At 42.4% G+C, this 18,264-nt stretch overlaps 1 protein-coding gene across 25 annotated transcripts in view; it reads left to right on the forward strand.

Moving 5' to 3' along the window:
* The window catches only part of PHF21A (PHD finger protein 21A), a 174,442-nt gene that overhangs the window by 135,195 nt on the left and 20,983 nt on the right, over positions 1–18,264 (forward strand). For 20 of the 25 annotated variants that reach the window (XM_045194234.2, XM_045194233.2, XM_045194237.2 and 17 more), the window contains 4 exons: positions 3,021–3,272; positions 4,493–4,582; positions 7,878–8,171; positions 18,070–18,168. In XM_045194234.2, the coding sequence (XP_045050169.1) occupies positions 3,021–3,272; positions 4,493–4,582; positions 7,878–8,171; positions 18,070–18,168 (735 nt within the window). The remainder of the gene's footprint in view (positions 1–3,020; positions 3,273–4,492; positions 4,583–7,877; positions 8,172–18,069; positions 18,169–18,264) is intronic. The other 5 variants (XM_045194245.2, XM_045194249.2, XM_024558885.3 and 2 more) reach the window with 2 other exon arrangements.

Genomic DNA, 18,264 nt, shown 5'->3' on the forward strand with positions numbered 1-18,264 from the left:
GTGACCGTCCATTCAAAATTAAACAAAGGAAATAGTCTAAAATAGGTGTGGAAGTTAATTAGAACCCACAGTAATGATCACACATTACTCTAAGTTCTGATTTGTACATTGGAGTCCATATGTTTTCAATCAATACCTCATGCTTTGTAGGTGTACAACAATAATAACTTAGCAAAAAATAAAAAATAACGAAAAGGATTTTGCAGTTAGTGCTTCTTGCCGTGTACTTCTGTATTAACTTCTAGTTCATGCACTTTGGGTTTTGTCAAAATTAAAGAACCCTTCATGCAATTGTGGGGAAACTGCTCTCTTCTCCTGAAGGCAGTCATACAGGGTTAGCGTGCGCCGGCCCAGGACAGCTTCCGTAAGAAAATTTTCTTTGTTGTTGGATACCTTTCCTCTCTTTTTTTCCTCCTGCCAGAACAGTTCAGAGGTGTTTATTAGATTTGAATCTCAAAATTATAGATTCTCTTTGTCATCTAAACTCTACACTCCAAGATTAATTTTATGTTCCTAATATTTAGAATAGAATAAGCACCAGACCAGGAGTAAAAATTCAGATAATACCTGTGTCAATACCGAGTATATTAGATAGTAAATATATTCTCCAAAAAGTTTTCCTTGATGCATATAATACTACATCTCGTGCCTGCATATACAAAGAGTTATATAGATGCTAAAATACATGGAGTGAAATTAGCCACAACTGAATGTTTATAAAGTAGAATAAAAATGCTAAGATATGAACAGTCTTGTTAGGTTTGTGTTTTTTTAAAGTGTTGCAGTTAATGGTAAGTATATAATTCAGGTGAGTTTGAGGTCTTACTTAATCCCTCTAGGGTTATTTAAAACAACCGTACCCGAACCAAGGAAGTTTCAAACAAAAGTATATTAACCTCTTTTAAAGCAGTAACAACATGCACAACTGTTTTTAAAATCCACATCGCCGAGTGCTGCTGATTAGAGCCTTACTTCAGTACCCGTGGAAGTACCTGGACTGCGTACCATCTGGTGGGACTTGCTCGCCACTTCAAAAGTTTAGACTATAATTTTAAATTGAAAGATAGAGCTGACATCACCCTGGGTTAAAAACACTTACTACAAATAGCTAGTTGGTAATGTAAGGTCCGTCCTTGCTGCTCTATTACGGTAACATTTCTAATGATTAATAGCATTTAACTTTTTATTTGGTTTTCATCACTGATAGAGAGTAGATGACCTGCTAACCCCCAAAATAAATATGAGTTTTCCCTTTTCACTCCCATTTCACATTTGAGGAGGCAGTGGCGAGCGAGGAGGGTAAGCCACTCCTACATTATTGACTCAGAGCAGAGGAAACAAAGGTTTGGGTGATTCTGATCACAGACATTAATCAGGATTGCTGATTAGGCTGTGAAGGGATAGATGAGGCCAGATCATTAAAGTTTTGGTTAAAAGAAAAAGATGTTAAAAGATTAGGTGATACATGCATGTGTATATGTATTTTAAGGAAGAGAATGGAAATAAAAAATTGCCTATAACCAAACATCTTAATACACAAGTGCTAATGTAGACACTGAAATAGAAATTCAAAGGGAATTTGTCTGGATCTGGGTCCGGGAGAGGGGGGTCCTTTCCGCTGGTGTAGAGCACCGTTGCCCAGCGGAACTTTCTGCACTGTTGGAAATATCCGCCATCCATTTTGGTCATCACTAGTCACAGGTGGCTGTTCAACATTTGAAATGTGGCTAGGTAACTGATGAACTGGTATTTTAATTTTATTTTGTTTTAATGAACTTAATTTAAACAGCTATACGCGGCTAGTAGCTACCAAATTAGACAGTGTAAGTGCAAAGTAAGAAGAAAAAGGGGGGTTACTATCCAAATCAGAACCATAAGTCGGACTAGATAAATTTTCATGTTCTGGAAATATCTGTATCTTGAATGACCGACTAGCACCACTAGATGCTGTGTGTGCCGTGCAGCCAGCTCCTTCAATATCTCTAATAAGAAGTTCAGGACAATACCACTTCAAAGCTGCAGTAGCTCTTACGTACCATCAGTCAAGTCCTCTCACCTCAGTTCCTCCTCTGATCTGTAAGGCTTTTGTCTCCACCTTGTCATGTTTCCCTGAATCTTTGATCACTACTGCAAGTTCTCCAGAGTAAGGATTATAGGTAGTGACTCACATCCCTTTGGCATCACTATATATTTTTTGGTACTTACTATACCAAACTAGTTGGTTTTATTATCCTGTGTTTGGGATTTTCTGCCTCCAAGGCCGCAGCTACACTGACCCTCACATGAGGCTCCTTCCCACCTGTCCAGGGTGACGCTCAAAAGAATGAAAAGATGCTGTCCTTTTATCCCACCTTCGTGTCACAGAAGGCAGATAATCCGAATTATAAGATGGCTTTCTTCCTATTGATGAGGTGGTAGCAGTTAAGGACAGAGACTGTGTGTATGGCAACTTGTACAAAGTTTAAATTAATTGAAAGCAAGTTAAGAATTAGAAAAACCAGAAAAAATAGATACATTCATATTCTGTGTCTGTAAACTCACCCCAGCTTGGCTGGTGGATTGAGCACCAGCCTGCGAACCAAAAGATCGCCAGTTCAATTCCCAGTCAGGGCACAGGCCTGGGGTGCAGGCTAGGTCCCCAACTGGGGGCCTGCAAGAGGCAACCAATTGTTTCTCTCCCTTTCTTTCTCCCCTCCTCCCCCTCTCTCTGAAAAAAAAAATCTTTTTTAAAAGGTGATAATTTTTTTAAAAAACCTGCCCTATTCATTGTTGAAAACCTTGTACCTGTATTAGTCACAGGTATTACTGGGAGCTTGAAGCTAAATTGAGAACTCCGGCAAACTAGAAGTTGTCTTTCTCCGCAGCAAGATGTGTGCTCTGTGCACACAAAGGACATGGCACACCGAGAGACTGGATTGATGATGAGAATGAGGTGCTTTGTTTTCTGCTGGGGGTTAGCAGCGTACTGTTCAGTGGGATCACGCTTCAGTGTCCTAATTCCTGTTCTCCATGTCTCCTAGAAGACTGTAACTACAGCTTCTATGATTACCACAAAGACACTACCTCTCGTCTTGAAAGCAGCAACTGCGACCATGCCTGCCTCTGTTGTGGGCCAGAGACCTACCATTGCTATGGTGACCGCCATCAACAGTCAGAAGGCTGTGCTCAGCACTGATGTGCAGAACACACCAGTCAACCTCCAGACGTCTAGTAAGGTCACTGGGCCTGGGGCAGAGGCTGTCCAAATTGTGGCAAAAAACACAGTCACTCTGGTAAGCCAGCAGCTGCTACTCACGTGTGCCCACATGAGAGGGTTCAGGATATGCGTTTGTAGAGTATATCCATTTTATGCTCCTGCTGGGTTTTCCAGTCGCCGTCACTCTTACCACACCAAATTCCCCTTGGGGGCTGACTAGGGACTGTAGCTTTCCTACCTTCGACTCAAATAACTTTACAGGGTTCCTGACACCAAAGACCAAGACCCATTCAGTGCGTTATCTGAGGCCAAAGTTTGGCTTGACCTGAGAGGGGAAGTGCCCTTCACAGAGGCATACACACTGTTTCATGTATCTCTCTGTCCGCTCCATGGCCCCGTTGCACTTCCTGTGAAACGTGAGTGCCTAGATTCTGGTGCTGTGTTCCTGATTTCGGGAAACTCCCTGCTGAATCCCTTTAGTTCACTCTCCCCTGAAATTGACTGTACCCAGGAAGTACCAGAGTTAAGTTAGTGGGCGCTTTAAAAATATTCAAGAAACTCTCAAATTAACAGTGTCGGTGTCCAACGTCTTTCAGAAAAAAAGATCCCTTGAAGGAAGAAGTACTTGAACAAAATTGTTCATGAGGTTTTTGGGGTAAACCATTTAGAAACTGATGTTCTCAGAGTCTTGGGAAAGGGTATCCAAATATTTGTTTAAAAGTTTGCTTCTAGAATGGCAGCTTGGTGGCTTTTGAATGATGACCAGTGATGAGTAAAACTAGAGAGCAATGAAGTGAACCTTCACCACTTAAAAAAAACAACAACAGGAAAAACCCGGAATCTTTACAGAAACAACTCGATAACTGAGCCAGGTGCTGAGAGTTCGAAAATCCTCTACAGGAATAAAGCCATTCACTGTCAGATTAAGCTCTAATGGTAGGAAAGGGCCCATTTGGCCCTGCAGCAAGTTTTCACTTTGGATCCAGTCTTGACTTTTAAAATACATAAGTGCAGGAGTTCTGGAGTGTCAAAGGAAATTGTCTAAGTTGCTGAGCCTGCAGGTATGTGAGGAAACAAATGTGACTGGTTCATTCTATGGGATGAAGTAGCGCAGGTGGGAGAGTGAAACAGTTTCTAAAGGCGTGTTAATTCAAATGATTAATTCTGTAGTGAAAGCTTGTAGAAAATATTGTCTGATCCAGGGAACAGTGATGCTGAAAGTACTTTAAGAATGTCTAGCTTTGATATTGAACATTTATTGTCGTCTCTGGTTTATTTATCTTTCTCATTTTTTAGCAGGTTCAGGCAACACCTCCTCAACCCATCAAAGTACCACAGTTTATCCCTCCTCCTAGACTCACTCCACGTCCAAACTTTCTTCCACAGGTGGGTAAGCCAGTGACAAGCCCAGCGAGGGCAAGGTGGGACGGAAACCCTCATGGGCCCTTTCTGCACAGCCTGTAATGCTCTTGTCAGCTCAGCCATATTCAGATCCCACTTAGCTACAGACTCCAGCTGCTGATTTCTGTGCTGTGATGAAGCTTACTTCATCATCAGGGTTTCTTAGCAGTGACCGATGGCAGTAGCAGGAGGATGTAAGGACAGGACAATTTCCTAAATGTAAAAAATTAAGATAACACCATTTTAAACCTTGTAATGTTAATTACTTACTCGATGAAGTTAGCCAAAACCTGCCTGCCAGTGGGGAAGGAATATAAATACCACCTTTTATTTATTTTTTTCCTATATGCCAGAGAGAGCAGGGAAGGAAACAACAGACAAACTAACCAGTAGAAGCCATTCAGTTCTGCTCCAGAAAGTGATGGCATCGAGCCTCATACCTAAACACGAAGCCTTGCTTATGAAGATTCCCACTAGGGTCTACACAGGGAACTTTCTGTGCAGGCCCAAGCAGCGCAGCCTGCCCACATTCTCCTGAGAGTATTCTTCCAGCAGCTGGGCTGAGTTCACCCTTCTCCTGGCAGAATGTCGGCGTCGCCCCAGTCTGGATCTTAAGGGGAGTTGATTTGCCTGGTAGAAAGGCTGGTAATTCCTGTCCGAGGCCTCAGGTTTTAGGCAAAGAGAGAAGAGAAAGCAATTCTGTGGTCATTGGCCATAAGTGATTTCTGAACTGCCTATGTGATTTTAATCATTTATCAGATAAATTCTTAATAAATACCTTGTGCTTCAAAAAAGGCACTAAGCCCTATGGATGCTTAGTGCTTAGCAAGACAGACTGTTCCTCACCCTCAGAGAGCTTCTGACACATGTACAGGCAATTACACTGTCCACTATGGGAAGTACAGGGTAGTCTGTACTCATTTTAAAGAGTATTACAGGAGATTTCCTTGAAGACTTGACATTCTACCTGAGACCTAAAATGCTAGTAAAGTTAGCCTGACAAAGTTTTGGGGGAAGAATAAAAATGCTTCAGGCAGAGGGCAAAACATATACTTAAGTCAGGGATGGAGAAATGCATGTAAGCTTGAGGAACCAGACAAGATTTGGTGTGGCTGACTCAGGCTGGAGTGGCAGATGAAGCTGGAGAAGCCCATGGAGCCAGAGCCGGTGGGACATCATGGGCTACATAGGAATTTGGGCCTTCTCCCAGGACTGGGGAGGGGTGGGGGGCATGAAAGCATTTACAGACAAGTACTTGGCATGGTCAGATTTTTGTTTTAGGAAACTCCTTCTTGCCACTGTGTGGAGAATAGATTAGAGGTTATCGAGACTGTGGGGAGGAAGAACAGTTAGGATATTGTCAACAATAATAATAGCTACAGTTTCGAGAATCTTGCTACATGCTACTGGCTCTGTGGGAGCTTTACATGGGTTATCTTTTCTAATTCTCACAACAGTCCCGTGAAAGTAGGTATTGCTCTTTTTTAAGTGGTGGGTCATGACTCATTAGTCAGCTGTGAAATCAGTTTAGTGAATTATGAGCAGAGTTCTTAAATAAAATGAACAAAACATAGTAGGAACTACTAGAGCACATAGCACATAAGTATTGTTTCATGAAGCTTTTATTTTATAGAGAGAGATATATATGTCTATGTGTGTGTACTGGTTACAGTGTGAAATGTATTTCCTACTGTGTGTCTGCAGCACCCACCACAGGGTCACCTTAAGTTTAGCCAAACAGTCAGACTCACACTTGGCACCAGTCTACTTAGAATGTAACAGGGCAGAAACCAGTACTTGCCAGGTTTTGCTCAGCTGAGACATTTGTCTTGTGTGGGCGTGAGTCCCTGCAGTAGCGCATAGAGTGGTCTCTACCGCTGTCCAGGGATAGATAGCTCAGCTGCAGGGAGACCGGGACAGTGGGAGAGCCATTCTGGCATAGAAGCCTTTTGCCTCACAGAAGCCATATCCTATAACAAATCCATAGGCATGGCTTTCAAGGTCCCCAATGGACATACCCTGTTATGAGTCATCCCACCTTGGGAAACCCAAAGTGTGGTGTCCCATCAAGTATTTATAAATCTCCCCATTCACAATAAAGAGTCATTTTTACTATAAGCAATGTTGCCTGGTAACATAGTTGACATTGTTACCTTTATCAGGTTTCCAGGAGAACAGAGCTAGAGAGTTAACTGAAGGTCAAACTCTAATGCATAAGGGGAAAGGATTTTGCTCACGGGGGCTGCAGGTCGGGCGGAGGGTGGTCACAGTTTAGAAAGTTTGAGAAATACTGGCTTAGAGAGATCAGGTATGTTGCCATAGTTTATACAGCTAATGAGTGGTAGAATCAGGATTTAAACTCAGGCAAGGCTGACCCCATGTTTTTAATCACAATTTTCTGCCATTGTTTCAGTAAGCCAAACATGGGGTAAAGGAGTGGCAGTGCGGACAGAAAGCGGGACATATTTGAGAAGGATTTAGGAAGCAGAGGTGGAGGAGGAAGCATCAGGAGGTATATTTAGGAAAGGAAAGGCCGTTTACTGAGGGGATGACTGTAGGAAGAGGAGAAGGTTGAAAGAAGAAATTAAAGCATTTTAGACATGTTGATTTTGAAGTACTTGTGAGATTTCCAAGTAGAGATGTCTAACAGGCAGTTGAATGTGATTCTGAAATTTAGGGAATGTCTGGTCCTAAGTTACAAGTGCGGAAGTCTTCAGTGCACAGATGGTAATTGAAGCCATAGGTGGGTGAGAGCTCCCAGGAGGAGTGAGGACACTGGGAAGAAAAGGACAGAATCCTGAGAAATACCCACATTCAGTATTGGACAGAGGAAGAGGAAACCCACAGGGAGAATGAGAGAAGGAGTGGCCAAGATGGGGAGTTTAGGGGCCACAGATGGGGGTGAACTGAGGCTGTGGGTAGGAAGAAATTTAGAGTGTGAATTAAGGCCACTGGAAGCACTGTTACCATACTCTGGGCACAAGTCTCTGGATCGGGTGTTTGACCTCGGCCTGAAAGAGGCGGCATGATATAATAGAGGGAGCTAGGTTTAGAGTCGGAAGAACTGCGTTCTAGGGTAGCAACTGGACCCTCTTAAGAGCTGATGAGTATTTTATACAATTACATCTCTTAAGACCTATAGAAATAATAAAACCAAAGTGAGTATTAATATTTGTACTAAATAACATTTCACATACATAGTGTGGAAGATCTGACAATAATTTAGACTTACAGGAAGTTTCTTTAAGTAATACGATAATTGTTCTCTCTTTCCCCATAGGTTCGACCCAAGCCTGTGGCCCAGAATAACATTCCTATTGCCCCAGCACCTCCTCCCATGCTTGCAGCTCCTCAACTTATCCAGAGGCCTGTTATGCTGACCAAGTTTACCCCCACGACCCTCCCTACCTCCCAGAATTCCATCCACCCCGTCCGTGTCGTCAATGGGCAGACTGCAACCATAGCCAAAACGTTCCCCATGGCCCAGCTCACCAGCATTGTGATAGCTACTCCAGGGACCAGACTCGCTGGACCTCAAACTGTACAGCTTAGCAAGCCAAGCCTTGAAAAACAGGTACAGGCAAGAGTATGCACCTGCTCCGAGCAGTAGCCTTGCTGTTGCGGCTGGGCTGCCTCTAAATACATCTTCTCAGGGGCTTTCTATCTCAGCACCATTATCAATTACCTGTTGCTCATTGCGTGATAATTTATTCAAAATGCAAAAGGGCCATTCTTACTGAAGAAAGTTGGGTTGCTTTTTCCATTATCCCTTTATACGTAGATGGATTCAGAGTCCTGTGTGAATGAGCTCCCCCTGCTGGTTCCGAAGCAGGAATTCACGGATGGGTTCTGCTACCCCCAGCCAGGAAGCACAGATGAGGTAGTAAACTGAAAAGGCTATCTTAGTTTCGGCCCAGTAAGAATCCAGATGAGGATAGAACTCTGAAAGTCAGGAATAATAAACAAAAGAAGGAAAGGGATTTCACCTTAAAGATTTTCCCCGGTTATTACAAATAATGAAGAGCCAGATGAAAAAAAAATTAAAATTTCTAAAGAGCATTCTTTTAACTCTAGAGAATACTGACATTTTAGTTGAAATATTGAAGCCTTTATTTATATCTCTAAAAGCAGATGTTTCTTTAAAAACATGAGACTAGAGAAATACAAGTAATCTCCCAAAATACTTAAGGGTTCTATGACAGAAGACTTCTAAAAACATAAAAAAGGATTTATAGGTAGTCACCATATATTCTACTTAAAGAAAAACAGTAACGAAAAAACAACTTTGCACAGAAAAGCATCCTCTTTCAGAGAGTTGCTTTAAAAAGTCATTGACCTACTTCTAATTGCTCAGGCTTGAGATCTCATTCATCTGAAAATAGTCTGGTGATCCTGAATCTTCTGCTTCTGGATGGCTGACTGTGATTCAGAGAGGCTGGCCAGACGGTGGGGAATGAGAAGGCTTTCTGCCGCCTTGGCCTCCTTGAACAGAGGAACCTTTTGCATGGAGCACCTGGCTTTCTACCCGGGCAGCTCATAAGTACAGCTGGCCTTTCACTGAGAAGCTGGGTGCCAAAATCTTGTGCTCAGACCACACAAGAGAGAGCATGTCTGTTCCCCGGGAGCCTGCTCAAACCCCCAGGAAATGCTTTGGGGAGCATTCAAAAATACTTACACATATGTTAGGTCAGAAGTTTTCAAATTTATTATCGGCAGAACTTCAATATTAAAATATTGAATGTAGAATGCACAAGCTTAGGAGTTGGGGTAGAAGCGTGTTTGAGATCATCTGCCCTTGTGCTCTGGGCTGGCTGTCAGTACTGCGGGGGACCTTTAGAATGATAAAGAATGTGATTTCAAAACGCTATCTCAGATTGCTCAATATTATTCCTCACTGACCTCTTTTTTGATATTTTTAGTAGACAAGAATTTTTTCAGTTTTATCTTATTTTTACATTTCTTGGGTTTTTTTCTGATTACAAAGATAATACATATTCACTGTAAAAGAAAAATTCAAACATTACAGAAATATATATTGGAGAAAATGCATCCCCCCATAATCTACAAGTACGAAAAGAATAAAATTCCCACAAAATTTAACCCACCCAAAAGTTGCTATTAACAGTATAGGTTCTATTCCTCCACATATTTCCTGTATACATACTATCATTTTAAAGCAAAAAAAAAAATCAACATAAAAAAAAAAGAAAAGAAAAAAATCAACATGTATTATTTTGTAACTTGCTCTTTTTCTTATGAGAGCTTGAATGTCTTTTATGTCTTGGCCTTACACATTGATACAGCTTTTAATTTTAATATCATAGAAAGGCATCCATGAATTCTTAAAAATAATATTTTCTAGTGGTAAATTCTGTGGTCTCTCTCCTTGTTGACCTAGCAGAGGGCTCCAGTCCTTGCTGTTTCAGTTGAGTCGTCTCCCTGGCTGACAGTCGTCCAGGTTAGCCGACTAGGCTCAGGAAGGGTGATCAGCAAGGTTACCAGCAAGGGTCCTCTTTAGACCAGACTCCATTCTCAAAATTCTGTTCGGATTTTTCCACTATCTCTCCTTTCTCCTCATGTTCAGTTCCCAATATCACATATATAGTCTTCAAGGAATCTCAGAGATGGGCTAGAGTGAAGCAATGTAAATACGGGGTGGGGGGGCAAACGTAGGTTTACAGTTGTGAGTACATGAAATAGTTTATTCTTTTCTTATTTATCAGTTGTTGTATTATTTCCCATATGGACAACTGCAGACCTACTTTTGCCTCACCCTGTGTGTACCCGTGAAGTACACTTAGAGCCTGCTCACAGAGTTACCCAGACCTGCTCCCAACACTCTCTGTGACCAAGCTAGGTGGGTTCCTTTCTGCCTTCTGCTGTTCCTTTAGGGTGATAGCATTCATCCCATAAAAATATGTTTAGGTGCGAGCTGCTATGCCACATGTGGTATCTCAGCACAAAGGTAGATAACTCAAAGGCTTTGCCCTCAGAGAGCTTAATCTCTGGTGCATTTGGAGCTGGCATCGAGAGGCTCTTCCCCAGGGGAGGAAGCCTTGCAAGTTGTACAGAGTCAAAGACCCCCCCCACCTTGACATAGGAAAGGGAGAAGACCGTGTTCATTAGAACAGTGGTGGTCTTACTTCTTCTCCTGCCAGGGATCATCAGCTTTCTTATCCACCCTTGACTTAGCACTTACTAGAAGCCACATTACATCGTGGCTCTGAAAAAATGAGTGGTAGAATTGAGAGCTTTGAGACTAGAAATATAGGGAGAAAAGTAAATGAATCCAAACTTATATCATAGGCCCTGCACTACTACCTTTATGTCCTTATCCTGGCTAGCACCTAGGAAATGGGGCTAAACACCTGTTGATGATGGAATCAGATAAAGTGTTTCAAGTCCATTAGACTGTGTCTGACCCAGTTAGTTCGCAGGAATTGTTTGTTTCTATGCAACAAAGACCTCTATGTATGCCCCAAGGCTCAGCTACTGAAAAAATCCCAGGTTTTATGACAAAAACTGCCAGACTGCCAGCATTCCCATACTTCCATATACAAGGTCTGTCCAGAGGGAATCCAGGCATGTAATATGAAAAATAGAGATGTTTATTGAAGAAGATACAAGGTAGAAGAAACAGTGTACATAGAATAATGATGGCTCAGTCCCCTTCAGAGTAGGCACCTGGGGACCCCACAGAGTTCTCCCAATCGCCATCAGCTTCCCCGTCATATTTTTCTGAATCTCATCTATGGTCTGATATCTCTTCCCTTTCAAAGGTGATTTTAGTTTTGGGAGAACCCACAAGTTGCAGGGTGCCAGATCTGGGCTATAGGGAGACTGAGTCACCTGGGTGATTTGATGTCACACCAGAAAAATTCTTCAAGAGGTGATGCATGAGTAGGCACATTGTCATGAGTGGGTGCATTGTTGTGATGAAGCTGCCAATCACCAGTTGCCCTTAGCTGTGGCCTTCTGAATCATCTGAATAGATTACGCTGAGGAATGTTTAAGCTTACTGCAAAATTTGGTGCAGATTCGTTGCTCTACTCACTCAGTCATTTTGAATGCAATGGCCACCCAGTACACATGCTCACTCGATGGTGTCTACCACCCCCACTGACTGGTACAGTGAAGGCATTGTTCACGCATGCGCATTCCCGTCCACTCTCCTTAGCTGCCACCTTACATGGATGTTGTGCAAACCATTCTTGTTATATTAACAATGGCTGGACTTTTTCTTGAAAGACCTCATATGTCTTGCATAGGAACCGACACAGTATCCTCTAAAAGAAGAAATACTTCCAAGATGAGAATATTATCTGATGTGGTACCCTCAAATCCCAGTCTTGCCCTCTTAGTAAACTTGAATTGGTGACCCTGCCTTCCATTTTAATACTATCATAGGGAAAACAGATCCCAGTGACCAAACAATGGATTTTGCTTTGCTGTCAATTCAGATTTATTTAACCTTAATTGATAAAACTATTTGGACATTTATTTATTTGCTAGTTCCTGACCTTGATTTTTCGTGCAGCCAATTCTCAGAAGGTAAATTTGGAATTAAGGGTATAAAATGGTTAACTTACTTCTAGTCTTGTCCAGAGTTTTTGATTTCTTTCTTCATAATACTAGAAAGAACAGGATTTACAAATTTAAATAGCCATGGGTGTGAAGCAAGAAATATAAATGAGTAAAGCAGCTGGAATTTTTACTTTTTCTTTTTTGTTGTTGAAATATATATTTATTCTGATACTTCTGTTCAGTTGTACAACTTACTTAGTGCAAATTATCAGATAAGTTTTACATTTCTTTAGGGCTGAGACTTAACTGACTTCAAATCTGGAATCTTGGAGTTTGAGGTCAGGGAATGCACGCACGCCTGCTTTACCACACGTTGTTTAAGCGCAGAAAGCTCCCCCTCGTCCTGGCGGGTGTGGCTCAGTCAGTTGGAGTGTCGTCCTGTCTCTGAGAGGTTGCAGGTTCGATTCCTGGTCAGGGCACCTACCTAGGGTGCGAGTTTGATCTCCAGTCTGGGCGTGTTCAGGAGGCAACCAGTCGATGTTTCTCTCTTGCATCAATGTTTCTGTCTGTCCCTTTCTCTTTTTTGAAAAGCAAAGAAAAAAAATGTTCTTGGGTGAGAATTAAAAACCAAAATTAAATGCCAGTTCCCAACAAAGATTTAAGGAAAAAAGCTCCCTTACCAACCCTTTGGGCCAGTATCAACAGATCGTCCAGGTGGCAATTGTTTAATTCTGTAGTGTCTGATCCTGTCCACAAAGAGTTTGTGTACAGGTCCCTTGTTAGTGTCACGGCTGTCACACCAGCATTCCTCCTCACCTGGGCTGGGACTGCAGGCTGACTGGCAGGGGAGCCTGAACAGCCTCTGAAGAACCACGGCGGTTCTGTTATGGACAGGAAGCCTCTCGGAGACAGTCTGCTATTTTCCCACTTTTAATGGGAATAAGAGTGCAAGAAATATTCCACTTTTATTCTTAATTCCTCTTTGAAATAGTAACATAAGCGTGATGAAGTTCACCATGCGGCCTTGGTGCCGAGAAGACAGTAGAAAGTGGGAGAGACTGCGGTAGACTGCCACGTAATACTCCATCTCCAGGAAGTAGCTACTTCTTGACCACAGCCAATTTTTATCATAAGGAAACTTTTTCAAGAAAAGCCAAAGTCCAGATGTTTTGAGAAATTGCCTAGTTTTTAAAATACTAATAAATATTTAAACACCATGCAGGCAAAAAATATCTGCAGGGAAGTTTCACCTCTGGATAAAGGTTTATAATCTCTGATAGAGACCAAACTTTTAGCTTTATCCATTTTGTTTGTTTCCCAACTTAATTTGTTAAATTGAGGTGAAATTCACATCACATAAAATTAACAATGTTGAAGTGAATAATTTTAAGCAAAATGACATATAATGAAACCAATTTTACCATAGGCTAGTTGATATGATATACATTAGGAGCTTGTTTATATCAAGTAGTCTGTAGTAAAATTGGTTAAAGTTGTGGTTTCCAAGAACCTATTGACAACATTAAGTGAGGCCTAACTGTACACACTTAGATGCTTTCATCTGATGCCATCTGGCAAGTCACTCCAGCCACTCCAGGTGGACAAAACAAAGGTCAGTCTCTGTACAGTCCTCAGGGAATCACCAAACAGGTCAAAGTGTGCAACCACAGGTTTTTTGAGGACGAGGTCCATGTTGCTCCCCCTGGCACCCTCAAGACATACCAGGAACACAGGTTGCCGTCCCCACGACCTCTGCCCAGCTAGGGAACGGGGTTTTGTAGATAGGTAAGGAAAAATATTTTTTATATATTTATTGATTATGCTATTACAGTTGTCCCATTTCTGCCCCTTCACTCCACTCCATCCTGCCCACCCCCTCCCTCCCACATTCCCCCCCTATAGTTAATGTCCATGGGTCATACTTATAAGTTCTTTGGCTTCTACATTTCCTATACTATTCTTACCCTCCCCCTGTCTATTTTCTACCTACCATTTATGCTACTTATTCTCTGTACCTTTCCCCCCTCTATACCCCTCCCACTCCCCTGTTGATAACTCTCCATGTGATCTCCATTTCTGTGGTTCTCTTCCTGTTCTAGTTTTTTGCTTAGTTTGCTTTTGTTTTTGTTTTAGGTGTGGTTGTTAATAACTGTGAGTTTGCTGGCATTTTTACTGTTCATATTTTTTATCTTCTTTTTCTTAGATAAATCCCTTTAACATTTCATATAATAAGGGCTTGATGATGATGAATTCCTTGAACTTGACCTTATCTGAGAAGCACTTTATCTGCCCTTCCATTCTAAATGATAGCTTTGCTGGATAGAGTAATCTTGGATGTAGGTCCTTGTCTTTCATGACTTGGAATACTCCTTTCCAGCCCCTTCTTGCCTGTAAGGTCACTTTTGAGAAATCATCTGAGTGTCTTATGGGCACTCCTTTGTAGGTAACTGTGTCCTTTTCTCTTGCTGCTTCTAAGATTCTGTCCTTCTGTTTAATCTTGGGTAATGTAATTCTGATGTGCCTTGGTGTGTTCCAAGCTTGGGTCCAGCTTCTTTGGGACTCTCTGAGTTTCCTGGACTTCCTGGAAGTCTATTTCCTTTGCCAGATTAGGGAAGTTCTTCATTATTTGTTCAAATAAGTTTTCAATTTTTTGTTCTTCCTCTTCTCCTTCCGGCACCCTTATAATTTGGATGTTGGAATGTTTCAAGATGTCCTGGAGGTTCCTAAGCCTCTCCTCATTTTTTTGAATTCTTGTTTCTTCATTCTTTTCTGGTTGGATGTTTCTTTCTTCCTTCTGGTCCACACTGTTGAGTACCAGTTTCCTTCCCATCACTATTGGTTCCCTGTACATTTTCCTTTATTTCTCTTAGCATAGCCTTCATTTTTTCATCTAATTTGTGACCAAATTCAACCAATTCTGTGAGCATCCTGATTATCAGTGTTTTGAACTGTGCATCTGATAGGTTGGCTATCTCTTCGTTGCTTAGTTGTATTTTTTTCTGGAGCTTTGATCTGTTCTTTCATTTGGGCCATTTTTTTGGTCTCAGCACACCTATTATTTAGTAAGGGGTGGAGCCTTAGGTGTTCACCAGGGCTGGGTAACCCTGAGCGCTGTGCTATGACACTGTACGTGGAGGAAGGGCTAAGAGGGAGTAATGGCGCTTGCTCCACTCTCTGCTGGATTTCAGTCACTCCCTCTGCTTACCCACAATCACACTGGGCCCCTCTGGTGCTGATTCCCGAGTGGGTGGGCTTGTCCATGCTCTAGACCCCCGTGGGTCTCTCCAACGACCTCTCCTGTGAGGCTGGGAGTTTCTCCTGCTGCTGCCTCAACCCCCATGGGTGTTTTCAGTCAGAGGTTTGAGGCTCTGGAGCCCTCGGTTGTGTGGTCTGCTTCGCTCCCCCACCATTCCTCCTGGTTTATCTACACGCAAATGTGGGGCCGTGTGGGGCCGCAGTGTCTGCTAGCTGTCACACTGCCTGCCCCGTTCGCTCCACAGTCTGCCACCTCGCTGGGCCCGCCAGCCGCTGAGTTGCCGCAAGTCCTCTCTGCCCTGGCTGCCCGTCTCCGCCCCTCCTACCAGTCTGGATGAATGTTTCTTCTTTATCTTCTTGGTTGTCGGACTTCCATACAATTCAGTTTTCTGTCAGTTTGGTTATTTTTTGTTTTTAAACTGTTGTTGTCCTTCTTTTGGTTGTGCAAGGAGGCGCAGTGTGTCTACCTATGCCTCCATCTTGGGCAGAAGCGGAAAAATATTTTCTTAGTGAAAGGTAGCAGCCCTTTCATAAGTGCCCCCCTAGTTGCAGTAAGTTTTTTATTAGATTCCAGAGTTCTCAAGAGTTGATTCTGTTTTTACCAGCGTAATGGTTGCTTCACTAAAGGATTGGTCCTTAGAGTCCCCTGTTTTGCCATTTCTGCAATGTCACTCTCTGACCCTAAAGGCTTTTGTTTGTTTTAGAGCGCTTAAAACGACAGTCATTATGTCACATAGTTTCTGAGGGTCAGGAATCAGGTTGCCGCTTAGCTGGGTGGTTCTGGCTCACAGTCCCTCAAAAGTGTGCATTCAGCTAGTTGGCCAGGGCTGCAGTTATCTCAGAGGCTCAGCTGGAGCTGGATAATCCACTTCCAGTCTCGGTCACGTGGTTGTTGGCCGGAGGTTCAGTTCCTCACCACATGGGTCTCCACAGTGCAGGTCACACGTGGCAGCTGGCCTCCCCCAGGTGAGAGGTCTGTGAGAGAAAAATACCTCTCCAGTGTTTGGGTTTTTTTTTTTTTTAATGTTTTTTACCCAACCCTGACACAATTGTATTCTTCTGTGTGAAAGAGAGAATTTGAACCCTGGATAATTCCTTAGTGGAGAGGAATTGGTTTGTCCTTGCCTGGAGGTGTTAGCACCCAGTGCTTTGCTCAGCCTTAAAGACTGAAGTGACTTCAAGGAACTTCTTACAGCCTGGAGTGGGGCAGACCTTCTCCCTCCCTCCTCCCTCAGACTCCTGTCCTTCCACGTTAACAGAGCTATGGAAATAAGCTTTCTGGACACCCAAGATCTTAAAAATGTCATTACAAACTGTTTTCCCATGTGTTCCCTTGTAGGTGTGTTTGGTGGTTTGTTTATGGAGTAAATGTGTCCTTTTTGGTTCAAAAATGCGTGTGGTATGAGAGAGGAGACACAAGGGATTCTTCTTGTAGGTGGCCTTCCCCACTCAGGAGATCAGCATCTCTTTACAGCATATTTACAGTATCCCTGCTCCACGTGAGGCACTGCACCAAGCGCAGAGGGGAGCAGGAGTGCGTAGGACAGTCGCTGCTATTGAGCAGGTTACAGTGTAGAGGAGGAAAGAGGACAAGACACTGGTAAAAAAAAAATAATAACAAAAGCAGCATTTTTACCGCAAAACAGACACTTACACTTTCCTAAAGTAACACGAGAAATGAGGAAAACGTGGAAGCAGCCAGGAAAGAATATGAAAGATCTTTGCAGTTGAGTTAGTTTTTTAGATCTAGTAAAATATTTCTCAGCATAATGATTTTTGAGAACTTCCGATGTCTTGCCTGTAGGACCACAGTCTTTGTATTTGGCTCCTGGTCATCAATAATCGGTTTCAATCTCACGTATTTAATTACTTGTTGTTGCCATACGAAGAGACCATTGGCATCTGCTTTTTTAATTTTGAAAAGGTAAATTAGGTTCCTGTTTAGTTTTATATCCACTGTTCTAGCATCATTTCAACATTTACAGAGGGCTTCATAAAGTGAATTATCCGCTGGGTCATGATAAGAATAGTAATGCAAGCCCAATCTGCCAATTTGCTAGCTGCTGTTTGTGTTTGAAGATGATAACACTACTGGTGCTTCCTTTGTTTGACTGGTGTCTGGAAGACAAGGTTGCAGGTAATCAGGATGTCAGCCTCTTGCAAGATGACCTTCCCTGGCTATTGCATCTCTCTAATGGACGATGCAGGCAGGTTTTAAATATCCCAAGTGACGGTAGTCTTTTAGATTATGATTATGATTAGAAATGTACTGACATAGAAGAGTGTGTATGTGAGATTTTTTTTACATTAGTCAGATCTTAAGCACACCATGGACTGGAGCTTGACCCGTATGTAACAGGAGTGGGCTTGCTTTTGGAAAACTGCCCCTATATTCTAAAATACATTAAAATCAGAGCTGCCTACACTTTATTTTTATACATAGGAATTGAGCCATGGATTTTTCTTTTTGTATAATTTAAACTATTTATTTACAGACTGATATTTACTCTAGTTATATAATTTACCCACTTCAACTGGGTCATTGCATTTTACAGGGTCTTACCTGCTTTATTTACTGTTTCCATCTTGAGTATGTTCTTCTTTTCTTCCATGTTGACTACAGTCAAACTGTTTGTTTTTAGTCTTTTAAAGAAAAATGAATTCTGAATTTTCATTTAATTTTCCTCTCCTAGACAATTAAATCTCACACAGAAGCAGATGAGAAACAAGCAGAGAGCCGCACCGTCACTCCACCTGCTGCACCCAAACCAAAACGGGAGGAGAACCCTCAGGTAGGCCCAGCCCTCCAAAGGCGGGCTCAGTCTAGAGATGTGGCTTATTCTCACACACAAGGAGGGGCACTTGCTCCTGAATCACTTTATTTGTCT

This window comes from Desmodus rotundus, chromosome 5, assembly GCF_022682495.2.
Source record: "Desmodus rotundus isolate HL8 chromosome 5, HLdesRot8A.1, whole genome shotgun sequence".
Classification (NCBI taxonomy): domain Eukaryota; kingdom Metazoa; phylum Chordata; class Mammalia; order Chiroptera; family Phyllostomidae; genus Desmodus; species Desmodus rotundus.